At 33.2% G+C, this 18,046-nt stretch overlaps 3 protein-coding genes across 7 annotated transcripts; all 3 read left to right on the top strand.

Annotated features, from left to right (window-relative positions):
* Positions 1-1,183: 1,183 nt before the first annotated feature.
* Bma-gtbp-1 (rasputin, putative) lies at positions 1,184-4,861 on the top strand (the record flags this gene model as incomplete). The annotated part of the gene is made up of 11 exons (XM_001897735.2): positions 1,184-1,262; positions 1,761-1,888; positions 1,994-2,095; positions 2,268-2,427; positions 2,868-2,966; positions 3,277-3,437; positions 3,615-3,819; positions 3,897-3,992; positions 4,094-4,227; positions 4,401-4,530; positions 4,734-4,861. The coding sequence occupies 11 exons, from the start codon at positions 1,184-1,186 to the stop codon at positions 4,859-4,861; spliced, it is 1,422 nt and encodes a 473-aa protein (XP_001897770.2).
* A 2,597-nt stretch (positions 4,862-7,458) lies between these two features.
* Positions 7,459-13,036, top strand: Bma-ctf-18 (Uncharacterized protein; the record flags this gene model as incomplete). 2 transcript variants are annotated; one of them, XM_043074283.1, is made up of 17 exons in its annotated part: positions 7,459-7,517; positions 7,648-7,748; positions 8,041-8,147; positions 8,354-8,505; positions 8,667-8,901; positions 9,018-9,164; positions 9,258-9,355; positions 9,568-9,640; positions 9,725-9,861; positions 9,973-10,066; positions 10,504-10,653; positions 10,782-11,009; positions 11,763-11,930; positions 12,050-12,193; positions 12,366-12,493; positions 12,561-12,663; positions 12,851-13,036. In XM_043074283.1, 17 exons carry the CDS (start codon positions 7,459-7,461, stop codon positions 13,034-13,036), a joined length of 2,310 nt encoding a protein of 769 aa, XP_042930217.1. The 2 variants fall into 2 exon arrangements, with proteins under 2 accessions (XP_042930217.1, XP_042930218.1); XM_043074284.1 differs by lacking the exons at positions 7,459-7,517; positions 7,648-7,748 and having other exon boundaries at positions 8,049-8,147.
* A 1,286-nt stretch (positions 13,037-14,322) lies between these two features.
* Positions 14,323-16,790, top strand: Bma-spo-11 (the record flags this gene model as incomplete). 4 transcript variants are annotated; one of them, XM_001897737.1, is made up of 8 exons in its annotated part: positions 14,323-14,471; positions 14,655-14,780; positions 14,986-15,094; positions 15,369-15,587; positions 15,658-15,748; positions 15,846-15,960; positions 16,229-16,340; positions 16,662-16,790. In XM_001897737.1, the coding sequence occupies 8 exons, from the start codon at positions 14,323-14,325 to the stop codon at positions 16,788-16,790; spliced, it is 1,050 nt and encodes a 349-aa protein (XP_001897772.1). The 4 variants fall into 4 exon arrangements, with proteins under 4 accessions (XP_001897772.1, XP_042930214.1, XP_042930215.1 ...); XM_043074280.1 differs by having other exon boundaries at positions 15,363-15,587; XM_043074281.1 differs by lacking the exon at positions 14,323-14,471 and having other exon boundaries at positions 14,719-14,780.
* Between the last annotated feature and the right edge of the window lie 1,256 nt (positions 16,791-18,046).

The raw sequence follows: 18,046 nt of genomic DNA, 5'->3' as shown, positions 1-18,046 counted from the left end.
TATTATCAAGAAGTTCTATACATAGGTGAGTATGTTGATCATTATAGTTTCATTTTGAACGAGCGCTTTAATAATATGAACTAACTGACGCTAAAAAATGCAGAAGATGGGCTTGTGTTGCGCAACTCGTTTCATGTTACTGCTAATCGACTAGAAGTGACTGTGTTAGCATCTGCATATAAATCGCATTTCTGTCCCAGGAGTAACCTTGAGACAGAAATGCACACTGTCAGATATCGACAACGGTTATGCCAAGTTTAACTGTCTGTTTATTAACCTAATTTCCTGAATATGGAATTCACTTTGACTATGTTTTAATTGCGTGGCTATTGATTGGAATTCCTTGATCCATAAATGATAGCCCTTGGTTTATTCAGTTCTTGGGATATCTGCGACATTAGGTTACTTAAGGTCTTTTCTACTCAAGACGTACTATCATCATATGTTTATGCAAAAATGTTTTCATCATCATTTCATCTTTTCCCGCGCGTTTGTTAATTTTGAGTACTATATAATGTATGGCATCTGTTGTCTTTGAATTGTAAAACCAATCAGTACTTCACATAGAGAAGGTCAAAACCGAAATATCCGTGGAATAATAATGGGGTGGCTGCTTGGATCCTATTTCGATCATTCCATCGTTTCATAGCCATGCTAACCATGTTGCTTTTCATAAGCGTAGTAAGAAGAAATTCCACTGGGTTGAACGGTTTACAACATTTTTTATGTTTGGTAGATTATTGCTGTGTGGTAATGCGGTTTAGAAAGCAAACCAATCTAAGATAAAAAATAGACTTATTGCATTGTACACTTCATTTAGTGTACTACGTTAAATACTATAGCAGAATCAAATTTTTATCTTATTAGTGTGGTGAATGAATTAGACTGTATGTACTACTGTGTGGCGGGGTAGCGTATTCATTGTTGTATAATGGTTAGTATTACCGTCCAAACTTTCCTTGCTATTCATCGATGTATTCTCCGTTTTTCTTTAAGATTAGACATTTCTAATTTCTATTGGCACTAATGGGAGTGAGTTTTCATGAAGTCAGGAATTTCTTATTAATGTCATTCCATTCGTTAAGAACTCGTCATGTTGCGCTAGTTTATAAGATCGGGAAAAGCATGCTTCATAATTATTAACACAGGAATCGCGTGTTTGCAGTGGTCGTTCTCATCCAATATGAAGATGGAGGGAGTTGGTGATGTTATAAATGGCCGTGCTAATGAAGTTGCCAAAACACCGCAACCATCGCCCAAAGGTCATGTATTTGTCTGAATCTGTAAATATTTCACATAATGTTAACAACACAAGGATTCCTACACCGATTGTTGAAACATCATACGTAGTTGTTTATGGGAACTATGAAGTGATGAATAAGATTGAACACTATCCGTCGTTGGAGTTCATTCATTTCGTTCATTAGGCAGTTGATGATTTAGATTATCGAATTTTCGGGGTTGCATTGTTAACTCAACTGGTTTGTAACATTTAAAAAAGTACATGGGACATTCGGGATATGATAAAGAATATAATTTATGTCCAACCCACTTCTAGGAAAAAAACACGCATCACATTTTATGCTGTTAGAAATTTGATGTCATAAATAATGGATAACGGAGAAAATATTTTTTTTTTTCTAAGTCCAAATTATTTATAAAAAAAAACGATTAAAAATTAGTGAGAATAATTTTTAATTCCAAATTGTTCGAATTTCTACACCTGCTTACTTTGAATTCTAACTAATATACACTTTTAGAAATTGGGCGTGAATTTGTTCGTCAGTACTACACGATGCTATCAGAGAGGCCACAAGACGTTTTCCGCTTTTACAGCCATGAATCATATTTTGTTCACGATACGGATCAGCCTGTTCAGGGACAGCAGGTTATAATTCATAGTTCTTAAATATCCTTTAAGGAACATGTTCTTTATAATATGTGGATTGTTACTGAATGCAGTTTTCACAGTTACTGGTTATTTAATTTCCAGAAAATACAAAAAGCAATCGAACGCTTGGCTTTTATTGACTGCAAAGCGCGAATTTATACTGTTAGTGGCACTGCCACAATGAACAATGGCTTAGTCATACAAGTAAGTCATGGAATTCTTAGGAATGATTTTTTTGTTTGTATGAAACTTGAAAGTAGAAATGGCAAAGTCGAACTTTTTATAAAAATTGAACATTGAGTACTGAGCATTTTTTTTAAAGCTTCTTTTGTCTTTTGATCTGAATGATTTGATCACTGAGTGAAATATTTTAAAGGTTTGTGGCGAGCTTTCAATTGGCGATAATCCCGGAAGGCGTTTCTTGCAAACGTTTATTCTCTGCCCGCAAACTCCAAAGAAATACTATGTCCACAATGATGTTTTCCAGTGGCTTGATCGGGCCTTCGGTGATGCTGTTATTCAGTCGCAGAAGAGCGGTTTTTTTTTTCTTTTTTTTTTTGATGGCATTGTAGTTTGATGCACTTGTCAGGAAAGTATAAAGCCTATGCGGTACCTATTCCCGGCCAATCATAAAAATTACATATGAAACTTGAAGTTCAAAACTACCATAAGGCTAAACAATCAGTATAATGAAGGATATTTGAAGATTAAAAACCGAAGTTTTTTTTCAAGCTCAGTAGAGTCTTATTTTACGCGGTGATTTTAGTTGATCCATGTCATGTTACATCTTCTGGTTTTTTTTTTTTTTTTTTTTTTTTTTTGCCGTAAGTTTTTCAATGTGTAATGCGAGCTTGACAGTTAGACTACTGAATTCATAATTCATCATTAATGAAACTCCTTCAGTGGTCAGCAGCAGTAGATCAGAAGTCAAATTTAATATCTTGTTGGAAGGAATGATACATAGCTTTCTTTTCAGATATCCAAACTCAGATTGCTACTGAGGAGAATGTTGCAGCAAATGGTGATGCTAGTGGAATTAATGGTCATACTCAGGCCCTTTCCACAAGCCACAATCGTTAGTGATTATAATTTCACTGTATATTTCATTCACCAAATTTTTGGTTAGATTGGTTGCATCTACCGTTTGTTGCTTGAGTTTTTCTTTTTTATGTGTAAGGTAATGGCTTTAGACGTTTTTGTTCTTTTTTTTTTTTTATTTCCACAGTTTTTGTCATAAAGATAAAACTATAACAATCAACCATCTGACCTAGAACAGTAGAGTTGATATGCAAAAGAAGTTCTGTGGCCCTCTTCTTCGAATGCTATTTCATAAAGGAAGTGGGTTATACATTTGAAAGGATGTAATTAATTTTGGAAGTTTTCAGAAGATGAGACTACTGATCAATTATCTGATAACTTGAAGAAAGAGCAGATTCTTGAACCCATTCAAGCAATGAATACAAATGTTGTTGTTCGTGATGCAAAGCATCAGATGAATGATATAGTTAGTAGCAAATCAGATGACAGTTCCACTGAAGAGGCACACGTAAGTTATTAGTAATGAAGTCATGATTTTGTATTATCTCGAAATTTGAATTTCATTTCAGCATTTTTTATGTGAAGATGCAGTTTTGTTTTACAAAAGCAAAACTGCATCTTCCTCATAGCAACAGTTAAACACAGAATGGAAAATTCAGCATTTCATAATAGAATTTGTTTATAGACGGATTCGAATTCGCTTACAGTTGATTCAACACCGAAAACTTGGGCTAAATTGGTCGGTGGTAATCAAGCAGCTGCAGTAACTATGGATGTCCAGTTGCAGAATATGACTCAGGTGGCAGCGCAGCCAGCAGTGCGATTGCCTATAATACAGAATCAAACTCTGATCTCTGCTTCAAATAACACAAGCCTTCCTGCAAATTTCGGTACATAATTAACATGTATAGTAAATGGGAGATTTTGTAACTTTTTATTTACATATTGTAAATTTAAAGCTTTATAGAAGAGAATTGTCGACTATATGTGGGCGGCATAACTCGCAATATTGTTCCAGAAAGCGTAGCTGCAATCGAAAGAGATATACGTTTCGAGTTTGAAAGTAAGCTTTGCCCACGTTATAATGATTTGTATTCGTAATTCTTCAAGCTTAATTTTAAGGCACATCATAGATTTTATTTTCATATCATTGGTTTTCTTTAGAATTTGGACATGTTGCTGCAGTAAATGTTCCCCGTCGTGTGCTGGATTCTGCGGATCCACAACGAACTGTTTTTGCTTTTGTGGTTATGAGAACAGCGGAGGGTGCAAGAAATGCATTTAATGCTGCAAGAAAGGTCATTTAAAATTACCTTTAAGTTAGCTTCCTTAATTCAGTGGGAATAACTAATTTACACGTAAGCTATGGAAAATGAATAAGTAGAATCTTTAAAAAACTTGCTTTACAGGAAATAAGGGGTTTTTTTTATGTCACGAAATGTTTACAGCATGTGAATTATAAACTTTTCAGGAACGGTCGCTTTCACTTATACATCTGAAAATTGACTCACTTGGATTCGATGGAGAAGCTACTCTTTCGGAGCAGAAGGGTGGACAGATGAACGCACGTAGTCCGTTTATACACAGAGGTCCACTGCAAGGTTACACGTTGCTCTGGATTTAACTGATCCTCAGTCGTTCTTAAAATGTCCAATGTGATTTTCGTATACATAGATTAGAGGAGGTTTCAGGAAGGTGGAGATGGTTTTCAAAATCAGTTAATGTTGAAGTTTTCCTTTTACAGGAAGTTGTTCTGGCTTTCCTCATCATTGATATTTGAATGAAAAATAATACAAGTTTTCAGCCTTAGCACGAGGCGGAGTTAATGTGCGTAATGGCTCTGGTAGTGGACGTGGTGGCGGAGGAGGAGGATCTCGCGGATCGCGACATGGTAGTGAGTACCGGCTGTCAAGCGAACACGGTCGACACTAGTGCTTATTGGTAAACTCCCTCCATTAGCCAGCGATTATCAATCAGTCAAGCAAAGCAAATCCTAACCATTGTGTGCACATGCGATTCCTAATCTGACTTTTTTTTTTGTATGTGTGTGAAGTCTCAGATGACATTTGCTCAGTGATCTTCCACCATGATAATGAGCTAAGTTTTGTCTACAGTTGGAGGCACCAGTTCCTTTTTTTTTTTTTTTTTGAAATACCTTTAAAACTGTACTAAAGCTGTTTTAATCAGAAGTGTATTCATCTGAAAAGTTCCTTAAGCCCTTTGGCACCTTCACATTTTTTTTTGTTTCTGTCCTCCAGTCTTTTTTTTTTTTTCTCGTATTTCAAGTTCAACCGGGATCTTCTGTATTAATATTAGTGCCTCACTTGATTCGTTTTTCACCATCACTCCTCAGCTCTCTGATTACTGCAAATTGCTCTTCGAAAACAATTAGCAGGAGCATATACTCTAATTCACTCTTATATATTGAAAGCAAGATTTGGTGCTTTTGACTTGCAACAAATTTTGCTAGGTCCTTTTAGTTTTTCGTATTTTCAGTCTTTTGCTAGTTAGAACTTCCCCATTTGTTATTATAGATATGGGGCACCACTGTATGCCTTATATTTTTTTTTCACGTGGTAATTCATTTTTGTAACACATGTTATTTATCTTAATATGTTTTATCCACCCCGGATGCAGGGTTCAAAGATGTAAGATTTTTAAATGTCATTTTCAAACATACATGTATTTAATATTCTCTTACAATAAGGAATCTACTCGCCGTAATGACCGTATTTTTTTCTCATTCATTTTAGGTTTATTATTTAATAATTGCCCCATAAAATTTTAATTTCTTGATATTTTTCCTGCATGAATTCTACGGTTTTGTATTTCTTGGTTCTTAACTTTTATCCATCCTTATTCATTTTTCTTTAGGTGAAAGTTCTAGAGCGCCTATATCCTTTTGGAATTCCTTTGATGCGTTGTGCTTTCGATGAGGAGAGTTACTAGGATATTTCCCGTATAATTTTAGTATGTTTAAACTAATAATTTCCAGGGCGGTTCTTATCTCTTTAAATGTGTCTTGTTTACAACTAGGGTGTCTGGGTTTCTTTCACAAATCTTAGTATTTCTGCGCAAGGGCGGTTTGCAGGATGTCTTTATGATTCTAAAAATTTCGAATTGGACAGTTTGGATTCATTTATCACATCAGCTTAGAAAATTCATCCAGTTTTTTGTATTTTATTTCGTTAGTGTATAGTTGTCTTATGCAGCCTTTTATGTAATTGACTGGTTACTTCTGTGGGAAGTGTTGTAACAGTAGCTCATTTAGCTGCAGTCTACATAGCTAAATCGTTCGGTAGTTATCACTATAAAAATATTTGGAACGGGTAGGATTTAAGTATTTATCATTTGACATTGAGCATAGTACCAGTTTTCACTGACCATTCATTCTTTACTCTAATGACCCTTAATTGCTAGTATACTATTTTCATAATCGAACTGTTGATTTATCTCCTCCCATGTCATACTGGGAGTCATTCTAGTTTCAGATTCGGTAACTTGATTTGTTTTTGAAGATATCAAGGGCCTTTTTAGTTAGTCATTTGAAACATTTGGAAAATTAAAGTTGAATAAGTAAGGAATTCAGTGGAATTTGTAGGATTTTAAGGAGAATTCAATAAAATTCCTAAAATTCAGATCAAAAAATGTCTACGTTGTAGTTGTAGCTTATGTGACCGTATTATTATGTATCACGGTAACTGGTAGAATTATTAGTGTCCATTCACCCGGTCAGATATTTACTAATGCATATGTAGTTCTGTTTGCTTTCCTCCGAGCCGTAATGCGCTGTGATCCAACTTTCTCTCTTTTTGTTTATTGTTTATCGTCCCATCCAATTCTGTTTGTTTATTCGTGTCTATTGTCAGTTCTTTTCTTGCACATCGTTTTTCTTAATTGTATTGTTTTTATTATCTATTTATTTCTTTTCTTTTTTTATTTTTTCTATATCGCAGTTCTTATTCTCTCATATGTGACATGAAAAAATTGTTATAAAGAAAAGGAAATTGAACGTTGTTCCTCTGCGATGATTTGCTCGATGTTATGCATGCTAAATGCGTGATACAGTTCTGGAAGTATTATTATCTTCATTATTATTGTTATTATTATTATTATTATTATTATTATATTATATTATATTATCTTTTCAGTTTTGTGTATCTGTAATGACTTTACTAATGTTTTCTTCCAAATACATATTTTTCGTTGAAGTTAGTCTGGCATGCAAATCACAAGTGATCTGGTATGCAAATCACAAGTGGTCTGATATGCAAATCACTGATGTACAGGATCTCCGTTCAAATACATGGGAGCTTGTTCTTTTTCGCATGCATTTCTCGAAAAATGTCTGTTTAAAAGTATAAGTCAGAAGTTGCTTAATTTAGCCTGCAAATCGTTTGTTGGGAGTATTTGTGGGTTGGAGAGGAAAATGGAATAGCTCTAGCTAAATTCTTGAGTGGTTCATGGCTTGTTTGGGTCGTAAGTGCAAGTTGAACTGTGTTTTCTTTGTTTGATTCAGGATTGAACTGATGGATCCAGATGTTTATAATGAGATTGCAGATTTTGCAGACAGTTCCTTGAATTATGGGTTAGTTGTGTGTGTATGTGTTTTTTTTTTTTTTTTTTATTTTATTTTATTTTACCATTATATGATGTAATAATGGTTGCCTGATTCATAGCTGTAGAACTTTCTGTTCTCATAAAAATTTTTTCTGCAGAAAAAGTGATGCGCAAAGTAATTCTTCTGTGAATATTTTGAACAACATCGTAAGGGGACTGCCAAAACGGATATCGGCACCTGATAACTGTGATGCACTTGGTATGATTTCTCCCTTGCTCGCATTTTAGCATGACTGGTATGTTGATATGAATATGTAGTAATCATTGAGAGCTTCTGAATTAAAATGAATTTTTTATGGTCCGTGTTTTGCTGATTCATTCGCAGATCTATTTCCTATATCTGATCATGTTACTAGGTAAATCAGTGCAGTTGTTGATTGGACAGTCCTGAGGGTGCTACTTATTTTGAATGGATTTGAGATTAAATTTGTAACAAAGTTGCTCTAACTTTCTGGTCGAATTATTGATAATGAACTTGTGAGTATTTACAGATTGGCATATGCGAGTAAACTGCGACAATAATGAGAAAGAACGCGATGTGAAACGAAAAAATATTGGCGATGAAATGGTTGAACGTCTTACACGACGCATTTCATGGGTTAGTTGGAACATCTCAGAATTAATTGCCTTGGACATGGTAGTACAGAGGTTCAAATGCTTTTAAATTTTTTGAGCGCTTTTTTAAAACGTATATTATTTTCCGGGTAATCATATAACAAAACTTATCTCACTACGTTATGTTGGTGCCAGAATCAAAATTTCATCATGCAGAATGTATAATCTAAGTTTCTGTAGCGTTTGCAGGCTCGAAAAAGGCGTCGCTTAACAGACTTACAAACAGATGAAAAGACAGAACAAAATGTATCATTAGGATCGAAAAAAAGCGAAGTGTTGTTATATCCACCGCGTGGTGGTGCACCATGGATTGGTTTTACAGATCCTACGGAACTGCAAAGGTCAGACTGATTAATTGAAAATCTTCATACAACAGCGTTAAAGATTTTTAAGCTTTTTTAAATAGTTTTTCGGAAGGAATTTTTCCAACAATTATTGGAAATCTTGGATTAGGATTCAGAAAGGTATATAGGTTTTATTTTAGGTTGGAAACTATTTTCAGATTCTATATAGTGTTAAGAAGTGCTGAGCAAACAGTTCATAACGGTGGCGGTGATAAATCACGAATTGGTACTTTGAAGTTTGGTTTCACCGAAAAAGTGTTAAATTCTGGATTTGATTTTGAGGTTTCTAGCATTGTTTCCGAAGATACGGAAGAAGGGTCTGCGTTCATCCAAGATAACTTGTGGGTTGAGAAATATGCTCCGCACACTTATGCTGATCTCATTAGTGATGAGGTATTTCTATTTTTCTTTTCTATTGTTAATCATATTTACGTCTAGGTCTCCGCAAACCTTCAGCGGACTATGCTGGTAATATTTTAGGGGATTTGCCAAGAAGAAATGAATTTTAGACTGTGAATCGTTTGTTGCTAAATTGGTTAAGACTGTGGGACGAATGTGTCTTTCATAAGGTTGTTTCGGATATCGTCTTGAGAGACGCGTCAAATCAACAACAAATCATCTTGAGCAATGAAAAACCAAGGCGCCCGTCACATAAAGTACGTATGTATTTTTTTCGTAGGAAACATTATATATATATATATTAATTTTTTCAAGTGCATCTGAAAAAGCATTCAGAGAAATGTATTTAGGTAGTGCTCCTAGCTGGACCTGCCGGTACTGGTAAAACTACACTAGCAACTTTGGTAGCACAACATGTCGGATATCGAGTAGTCAGTTTGAATGCTAGGTAAATTTATTTAATTTGCTGACATCATTGTTGCAGAGTTCTTCCATCCTTCTACTTAGCTTCTCCAATTTATAAGTTTTCCCGAAAATTCTTTGTTTCATTAGACTGGTTGCTGATATTCTTCAAAACGTTCGGCTCGATTTCATCTTTAAGGTTTCCGCTACACTGCAGAATGTGCACTATACTTTTGATATTTTTTCCCATCCTTTCAGTGATGAGCGGAATACTGCAGATTTCAAAAAGTGCTTTGAAGATGCTTTAAGAACTACAAGAACTCTGGATGCAGTAAGGATGAGTTTTTCTTTGAAGAAAAATTGCCTTTTTTTGAAATGTCATTGGAATTGGTGCATTATGAAAAATTTTTTCCAGGATTCTAAACCAAACTGCCTTATTTTGGATGAAATAGATGGCGCACCTACGCAATCTATTCATTATTTGTGTAAAGCTGTAGCTGCAATTGGAAGACATGCGCTTCGACGACCAGTAATATGTATATGCAACAATCTGTTAGTACATGTTCTTCGTTCAAAAAAGGCCACAGTCGTTTTGATTATCGAGTGAAATTTGGTGTTGCTTTAGTATTTTTTATTGTAGAATTATTGGCATTTTTATTGCAGGTACACTCCCTCTCTTCGCGAATTACGATTAACTGCTTTAGTGTTGCAGCTGTCGAGAACTGACGAAAAACGTTTAACCAAAAGGCTCCAAGAGGCACTAATTTTTCTTCGCTCTCACTAAACAAATCTCGTAATGACACAGCTAGCATCTTTCTCTCTTTTGCTTTTTTAGTTACGGGAACTCATCTTTGCTGATCAAAGGTTTTTTGAAAATGAATAATATTGTTTGAAGTGCCAGACTTCGTTTTGATTTTAAGTGTATTATAATAAATTTTCCAAGGCTGGAATTTTTGTTTTTCTATCCAGAATAGGGGATTGGGTCTGCCCAATGTCAGTGACGGTGATTAGAATACTAGAAAAAATCTCAAAAGATCGCTCTTTGTAAAAATCAAGTGCATAATTAAGGAAAATGATTTCCAGTTGTTAAAACTTATTTTTTATTAAACTCCAAACAAAACTTGGGAATGCGTTCACATTATAAACCATTAATTTCATTTTACATTTATGGAAATCGTAATCCTTTCTTTTTAGATATCAAAACTGGAACATCTGAGAGTTGAATCAAGTGCGTTGTCGGAAATTATTGCTGTATGCTCAAGGGATCTCCGTTCCGCAATCAACAACCTGCAGTTTATTGCATCTAGAAATTGCACCAAAGTAGATCGAAAAGCCGTTCTTAAGGTATACATTCTTGTATGTTTTACTATCCTGGTAATATATATGTACGCACCGTACATATATGTTAGAGTAAGGTTAACAATATTTTCTATTTTATGTATGCAAATCTTTTCAAATGAGGACATTTGTAGTTTTGTAATCGTGAGAAGCAGTTCGGTGACAAGTCATTGTTCGATTCATGGGCTTCAATTTTCGAAATTTCGCGACATTTGGATGCAAATGGCCGTATTCAAGGTGTGGCTTCACGGGTCAAACAAATTACACTTATTTCGGAGCTGCATGGAAACGAAACTGATCGTTTCTATTTGGGACTTTTCGCCAATTATTTAAAAAGCAAAAGTGCCACTGTGCTGATGAATGTAAATTATTTCATGAACTTTTTGTATATATATATATGTAAAGTTAATATTGTTTTCTAACTTAAATACTCATAACAGATATGTAATGCTAAATCATGACGAGGTAGTGGGAACTTTTAGCAGTCCAATAATATATTCCTAATTATTGATTGAATGAAGTCAAGATTTCAAACTGTAACTTAATTGTTGGCGCAACCTCCGTATGATTAAATCAGAATAGTTAATAGTATTAATCAGATCGGCGTGCTGGTTATGGTATTGTTTTTTTTTTTTTTGAATTTAATTAGGCGAGGTTTATAAAATATTAGATTTTACTATACCTGATTACGGCTCAGCTAGAATACTTTTTTTTTTTTTTTTTTTTTTTTTGGATTTAGTTTAATTGGTTTAATTAAAACTTCTTTTTTTGCATTAGAAAATAGTTTTTTAAATTCTTTGGTTTTTCTTCCTAACTTTTACTTGAATTATTTGGCAACATGTTGAGGATTATATTGATATTCCGGATTGTTGCTGTTTCTTTTTTTGAATTTTTATTATACGGCAGGCGATGTTTTTGTTGTTGTTTATTTACATATTTTTAAAGGATTGATTTATGGAAGTTATCGTCTTTCAGGTGTGTGAGTGAGGTGTGAGTATGCTGTAGAGATTGATCCTTAGCTTTTTTTTTACATTTCTTTACCTCTCTAGCTAAGGAACAAATGGTATTATATTTGAGGGTTTGGAAGTATTGATTACCCAAATTTTCATTTTCAGACTGCTATGGCTATTCATCAATTATGTTATTATGACCGAATAGTTACATCCGCGAATAGTGTCCAGGATTACAGTCTTCTGAAATATTTGTCCGCTGTATGCATCAGTATGCATATGCTTCTATGCTGCAGGGGTCGAACACATTTGAGCTTTCCAACGGACTATCACGTATTTCGTTCTTTTTATGATCATTTAGTTTTGCTTTCACTAACTTTTTTTCTTTCTTTTTTGTTACTATGGCATGCAAAAGAAGTTGATTCTGTTTGTTAAACCGAAGTATATTTCAGAGTGCAGTACAGCGTTATGAGCAGTCTGTTGAAATAATAGAAAGCATGCGAGCTGGAGCAGCACAGAAAAATCTTTCATTGTCAACAATTGCACTCGAAATTTTGCCTTATCTCATCAGTATTGTGCAACCAGATTTCAAGCCGGTTATTCTCTGAAATTTTTTTACGTCTCTAAATTTCTCAAGTTCCTTTACCGGATTCTTTTTTAATGAATAATGTTTACGAGATCAGTAGAAGTAGCGGATATTTACTCGTGATTATGGCATGGACGGCTGATTGGCAATCTATGTATTTTGAATTGTTTTGTTTGTTGCAGATGAATGTCCAATTGTATAGTGTTCGAGAACTAAATGTTTTGCATTCGATTATTAGCATCATGCGTACATATTCTCTTACCTACGCCTCTGTTTTGCACGATGAATCCGTCAGTTTTGTTTTTAAACCGTAAGTTGCGTCGAATTTTTATCGAATTCATTTTGTTGAATTAGGTGACATTTTTTTTTTCTTTCAGTGCTATTGAACAATTGGTTATGTTTACCGATGATGATGCATGCTGCAGTAATCGATCCCCAAATACATTGTCCGTTGCTGCGAGACAGTTAATAGCACATGAGGTTTGAGCTCCATTTGATTGTTTCTCTGGATTGTTCGCAAATTTAATTATACCTCATTTCTTTATTTTTCAAAATAGCGATTATTAGGAAGCATCGGAATAGTACATCGTCGATCTGCAACCACTGTACAAAGTACTTTTAAAATCATTACGTCTTAGATTGTTTCATTAATGTTTTCACTGTTTAGATTGAACTGGAAAAGGTGCGAAATGTAGATGCTTTAGCTAGCGAAATTGCTGCTAATTTACCAGGGAAGAAGGAAGAACTGATTAAGTCTGGCAAGTTTGGCGCAGGAATTATTTTATGTTATAACTCGGGATCATCAAGTGCCATAAGACGACGAATTATGATAAAAAATTTGTTCTCATCCTAAAAGGGCATCTTATATCTTGTGCATATTTGTTTCTTTAGTGAATATGTCCATTTTTTCGATGTTTTCAATGTTGTGTTGTTCTTATTAACACGGTCTTTTAAAAAGTTTTGATTTTTTTTTTTTTTTTTTTAGCAATTCCAACCCGATTCAACGAAGAAACAAGGGATAAGATGAAAATGGCCGTAGAACCTGTTTTGTTCCAATATGTATGTTTCAAATTTAGGTCTTTTCGGGACTAAGATCTGAAATCGTCCACTGCATTAAAGGGCCTGAAAGGCTCTGATATTGCCCTTCAAAATGGAGTTTGTTGCAAGAAATAGCTGCGGTTTTGCAATAAACTGAAATGAAATGAGTTATGAGTTGACGATGTACGTCACCTTGTGGATAGCTAATAACGCCATGGATTGTTAAGTAATATTCTAAAGAGGGAAGACGAGTTTTGATATTGGAGTTGAATGTTGGACGTATGGAAACTAGTCTTGACAGTTCCAATAATATCGGTCATTGAATTAGAGAACCCTGAAGGTTGCACTTCGAAATTAAGAGTTAATGATTGAATTCTCGAACCTGGAAAGTAGGATTCTCCACAAAGTGATTTCTGTTCTCCTAAATACGGCAAAAGAGATTCGTGTCGCCTGCACAAAGCATATCCTAAAGTGGTGGTGGGTGTATCACCGTTTTATCATGCTTGGAAGTGTGTGAATGACAAGGTAGTCTTGAGTCTTGAGATAATTTTTTAATAAAGCAATAATTTTTGTGCTAGTTTGATGGGTGAGGTTACGGTACTTCAAAAAATTTGTTGAACTAAGAGATATCCTCATGATTCGCTTATTTGGAGTAATTTTATGTCAAATCATCACTTTCATTCTATTTACTGGTTAAATCGTTAGCATTTTAGTACCACAACAATCAAAATATGATGAAGTTGAGGGCATAAAATATCTATCAATTAAATTTCAATACTTTTTTTTGATGGTTATTTGTCTGCTAATTTGCTCTAACACGATTTTTTTTTAAGTCAATTAAAAGCTGAAATTTGCTACAATTGATAGTCATCATTACTGTTAATTTCAATCATGTAACTTTTACTACAACAAAGGAAGTCCGTGATGAAAATGTAGTTTACAGTGAAATTATTATTTGTTTGGTGATACTTTAAAATATTAATTTTAGTGTATATCATAATTGAGATAAGTGGAAACTTTTCACCATACTATAGCATTAATTTTGGAAATTGAATGACTCTATTTCACTATTTTTAACATAACATGATGTCATCTGCAGGAATGTTTTCATTAGATTCGCGAGAAAATTCTGATACAACTATCGCTGATTCTATATCGCATTATATTGAGCAATGTTGCTTGGCATTTTTGAAATCATTGGTGGATAATGGTAAAAATCCAAGTGGATACGTTACATTATCCAATCCATGGTTTTATATTTTTCTTTATGGTTTATGCTTTCCTTATATTTGAAAAGTGTCATTATTAGCCTAAGCATTGGATAATGATTTCAGTAGTGTTAGGTAAACAAATCTGAAGTAATTGTAATTGCATCACATAGATGTCAAATTAATTGTACTTGTAACTGAACATGTAGTCATAAATTTCTTTAGTGTGATTGGTCGTAAAGGATATAAGCTAAAGTTAACTTCAAAAAATAGCCGATTAATCGCTCAAATGCTACGTACGATTTCTATGATACATCAGTTGCGAATTTTAAAAACTCATAAAACGAAACGGTAATTGTTGTTGGACCTTTTTTCAAAGTGACATCAAGTTCGAAATTTCTCCAGCTTTTTTTTGATATTGGTTGGTTTATAGAAATATTGATTAATACCACTATGTGAGACAAAAGTTGTAATCTTAAAATCTTTCGTTTTAAATTTTATCGAAATTAAGATAAACTCGACAAGCATTTTCAAATAGATTCTATTGTGCTTCTAGTGATCTTTTTTATGAACAAAAGAATTTGTTTGGTGAACAGCGAAATTTGGATAGCTGTATTAATCAAATTTGTTGTTGGCTTGGGATGGATCCGACTTCTGGTTATTTGGTAAGTAACAAATAGCTGATATCTACCACTTTCCGAATTTTAATTATTAGATAATTTAAATTTATCATTTCGAGGATTTTGGTTGTTTGAAGACTTGTTTTAAATAAACAGTGACACATTTTGTTCGATTTTTTTGTTTTTTTTTTTTTTTTTTTTTTTGAAAATTATTGCTATGAAGCATCAAAAATAGCACAAAATAAATCATAATGCTGTAATAGTTAGATTATGTATACGATACTGAAAGACATGGTACATTGAATGATTTAAGTTTCAGCTATCATCTGGTCATGGCCTTGTGATTGGTCAATTGAAAATTTATAGAAGCACTGGAATGGTGGATTGTTCACTGAAAGCTGCACTGATTGATGACTTTTCCGACGCAAATCTTTTTACCACTTCACAGTGCATATTAGTGGTCGAAAAAGATGCAACCTTTCAAAAACTGATTGGCGAAGGATTTCTGAAACTTTTTCCCAGCACACTTCTTGTAACGGTTAGCAGTTGATATTAAGACGATATTTCTACATTTTATCCATTCGCTATTAATTTATTTTGTCTTTAAGGGTAGAGGTTATCCGGATATTGCAACGCGAATTTTGTTAAATAAATTGAGCAACCTTCAATTATTTGGCTTGCTGGATTGCGATCCACATGGTATGCATACTATGAGATATCATTTCATTTACTTCAAACTACTGACTGTTTTTCATGATCGTTATTTGTGTTTCATTAATGTTATTTAGTTTTTTAGGTATTGAAATAGCAATGACATATAAATATGGTAACTGTAGTAAAACATTTGGTGTGGAAAATCAAACATTATCTCATTTTGAATGGATTGGTTTATCGCGTTGCGAATTACCAAAGTACATATAATTTAAGGAAAAAAAAAAAAAAAGAAACGCAATTTACTTCTGCTCTCTTTTTCCTTATATAATATTCCTGGAAATTTTGAATATAGAAATAAGAAAAGCTGATCTTCACTGAAAACAGTTATGGATGATATTGTCTTCCTTTTTAAAAGTAAAAAATTATTCTACAATGTAGAATAATTTTAATTTTCATTATTTTTCTTATTTTAAGTGATTTTCGGATATTTTCCAGCATTCTCGTTTAATAGTGGTTCACTTATAGGTTCGTTATTTCGGCTGTACAATTTCTTCCTCTTCAAAAGAGTGAATTAGCGAAAGTGGAAAAGCTTTGTCAAAGAACTGCCATTTTAGGAAATACTGCACTATTAGAAGAAGTTTGTTACGTTAATTTATATATTGATTTTGTTTTAGACCGACTTATGCATGTTTTCATTATCATCATATAATTTACAATTCTAATCATATTAAAGTCGCGTTTCGTGTTTGGGTTTTGCAGTATGCATTGTAGGGTCTCAAAAAGTTTTTCACTCCTCATTTTTATTTTTTACCCTCAGCCTTGTAAAAAGGGAGAAAATTAACATTTGGAAAATGAGATTTGCATAAGTTAATTAACATACTCTGTTCACTGTTGTGTTGTGACTAAAATTTACTATTTACATCATGTGTGTCTATATTTGTCATAATTATTTTCATAGCTAATAAGAATGCGTCAATGCGGCAACAAATTAGAATTGGAAGCAGTAAGTGGTATCGCCCCGGGTTCCATGTGTCAGTATTTGCTTCGGACTAAACTGTCCAAATATGCTGTTGTTAAGAAGAAGTAATTGAAAGTCGATGAAATTAATATGATTTGTAACTTTCATTTCAAAATGGTAGGTTATTATTGATCATGGAAAGTAATTCAAATTTCAAAATAGAAGATATATAGAAAGCTGTGACGTAAAAAAATTTTTTTATTGGTAAGGATTGTCACAATTTATCTATGTTTATCTCGAAAAAAGATATATATTCTTGTCCTTATTTGGAATATTTTGTTTTGTAAATAAAATTGTTGTATTATTTATTAATTTGTTTTTACGCAATAATAAAACAATATGCTGCTTTTTTTAGACATTTACAGCATACATTTTAAGGCAGTCAAAGATTTTTTCTTTTTCCACCATGATCAGAAGATTGTAAACTGAAACGAAATTACTAAATAAATGAAATTAGCATCACATATCAAAAATTCACACAATTTTCTTTAACTTATCATTTATCATTTTGATATCCATTTTATGCAATAAGTAACTTTGCAGTTCATACACATTAATTATAATGCATCAACATTTCACATGTTTTAATTGCCATATTATCACAAGCAATTGAAATAGCTTAATATAAGTCTAACATGAAATCTTTTTTTCCTTTTCTTCAATATATTCATTGCACAATAAAATGTACAGATCATAAAAAGCCATAATCGATACTGCTGTGAATTTTTGATCATTTCAAAATTAATTTTTCCATTTTTTTCTCTCCTCTCTTCCTCTTTTTCTTTCCTGCTATTAGATATTTTACACTTCAATCTGTCACTCTTCAACACTCAAGTAATTATTATTATTTATGATATTAGCTCGAAAAGTTATTTTCATCTAGAAAGCATAATAAAAATATTGGAATGAGAATTTCGAAAAATGTCACTAATTATTATGTTTGTGTATGTCTGTAGTCCGTCTGCCTGTTTGTCTGTGTGCATGTACGTGTGTGTATATATATGATGTATGTATGTTTGCGTGTATGTATGTGTATGTCAATATATTTTCGTTTTAATATTGATATTACAGAATGTCTGTTCGTTGAGTGGAAGAGGAGTGAGTGGGTAAAATGGATAAAGATATAAAACATAAATGTTCTAGCAGTATTACAGCAAAAGAGTAAAAGAAGATTACTTTTATTTTCAATATTTATAACTTTGTTCTCTCTTTTTTTTTCTTTATGATATATAATAGTATGAAGATCAATTTGAATCATTTTATTTTCCATTTATCATAAAAACAAAAATTTAATGAAAATTTTGACGAAATATAAAATGCAATGA

The sequence above is a fragment of the Brugia malayi genome (assembly GCF_000002995.4).
Source record: "Brugia malayi strain FR3 genome assembly, contig: Bm_v4_ChrX_scaffold_001, whole genome shotgun sequence".
Taxonomy (NCBI): Eukaryota; Metazoa; Nematoda; class Chromadorea; order Rhabditida; family Onchocercidae; genus Brugia; species Brugia malayi.
This window is presented reverse-complemented; position numbering and strand designations above follow the sequence as displayed.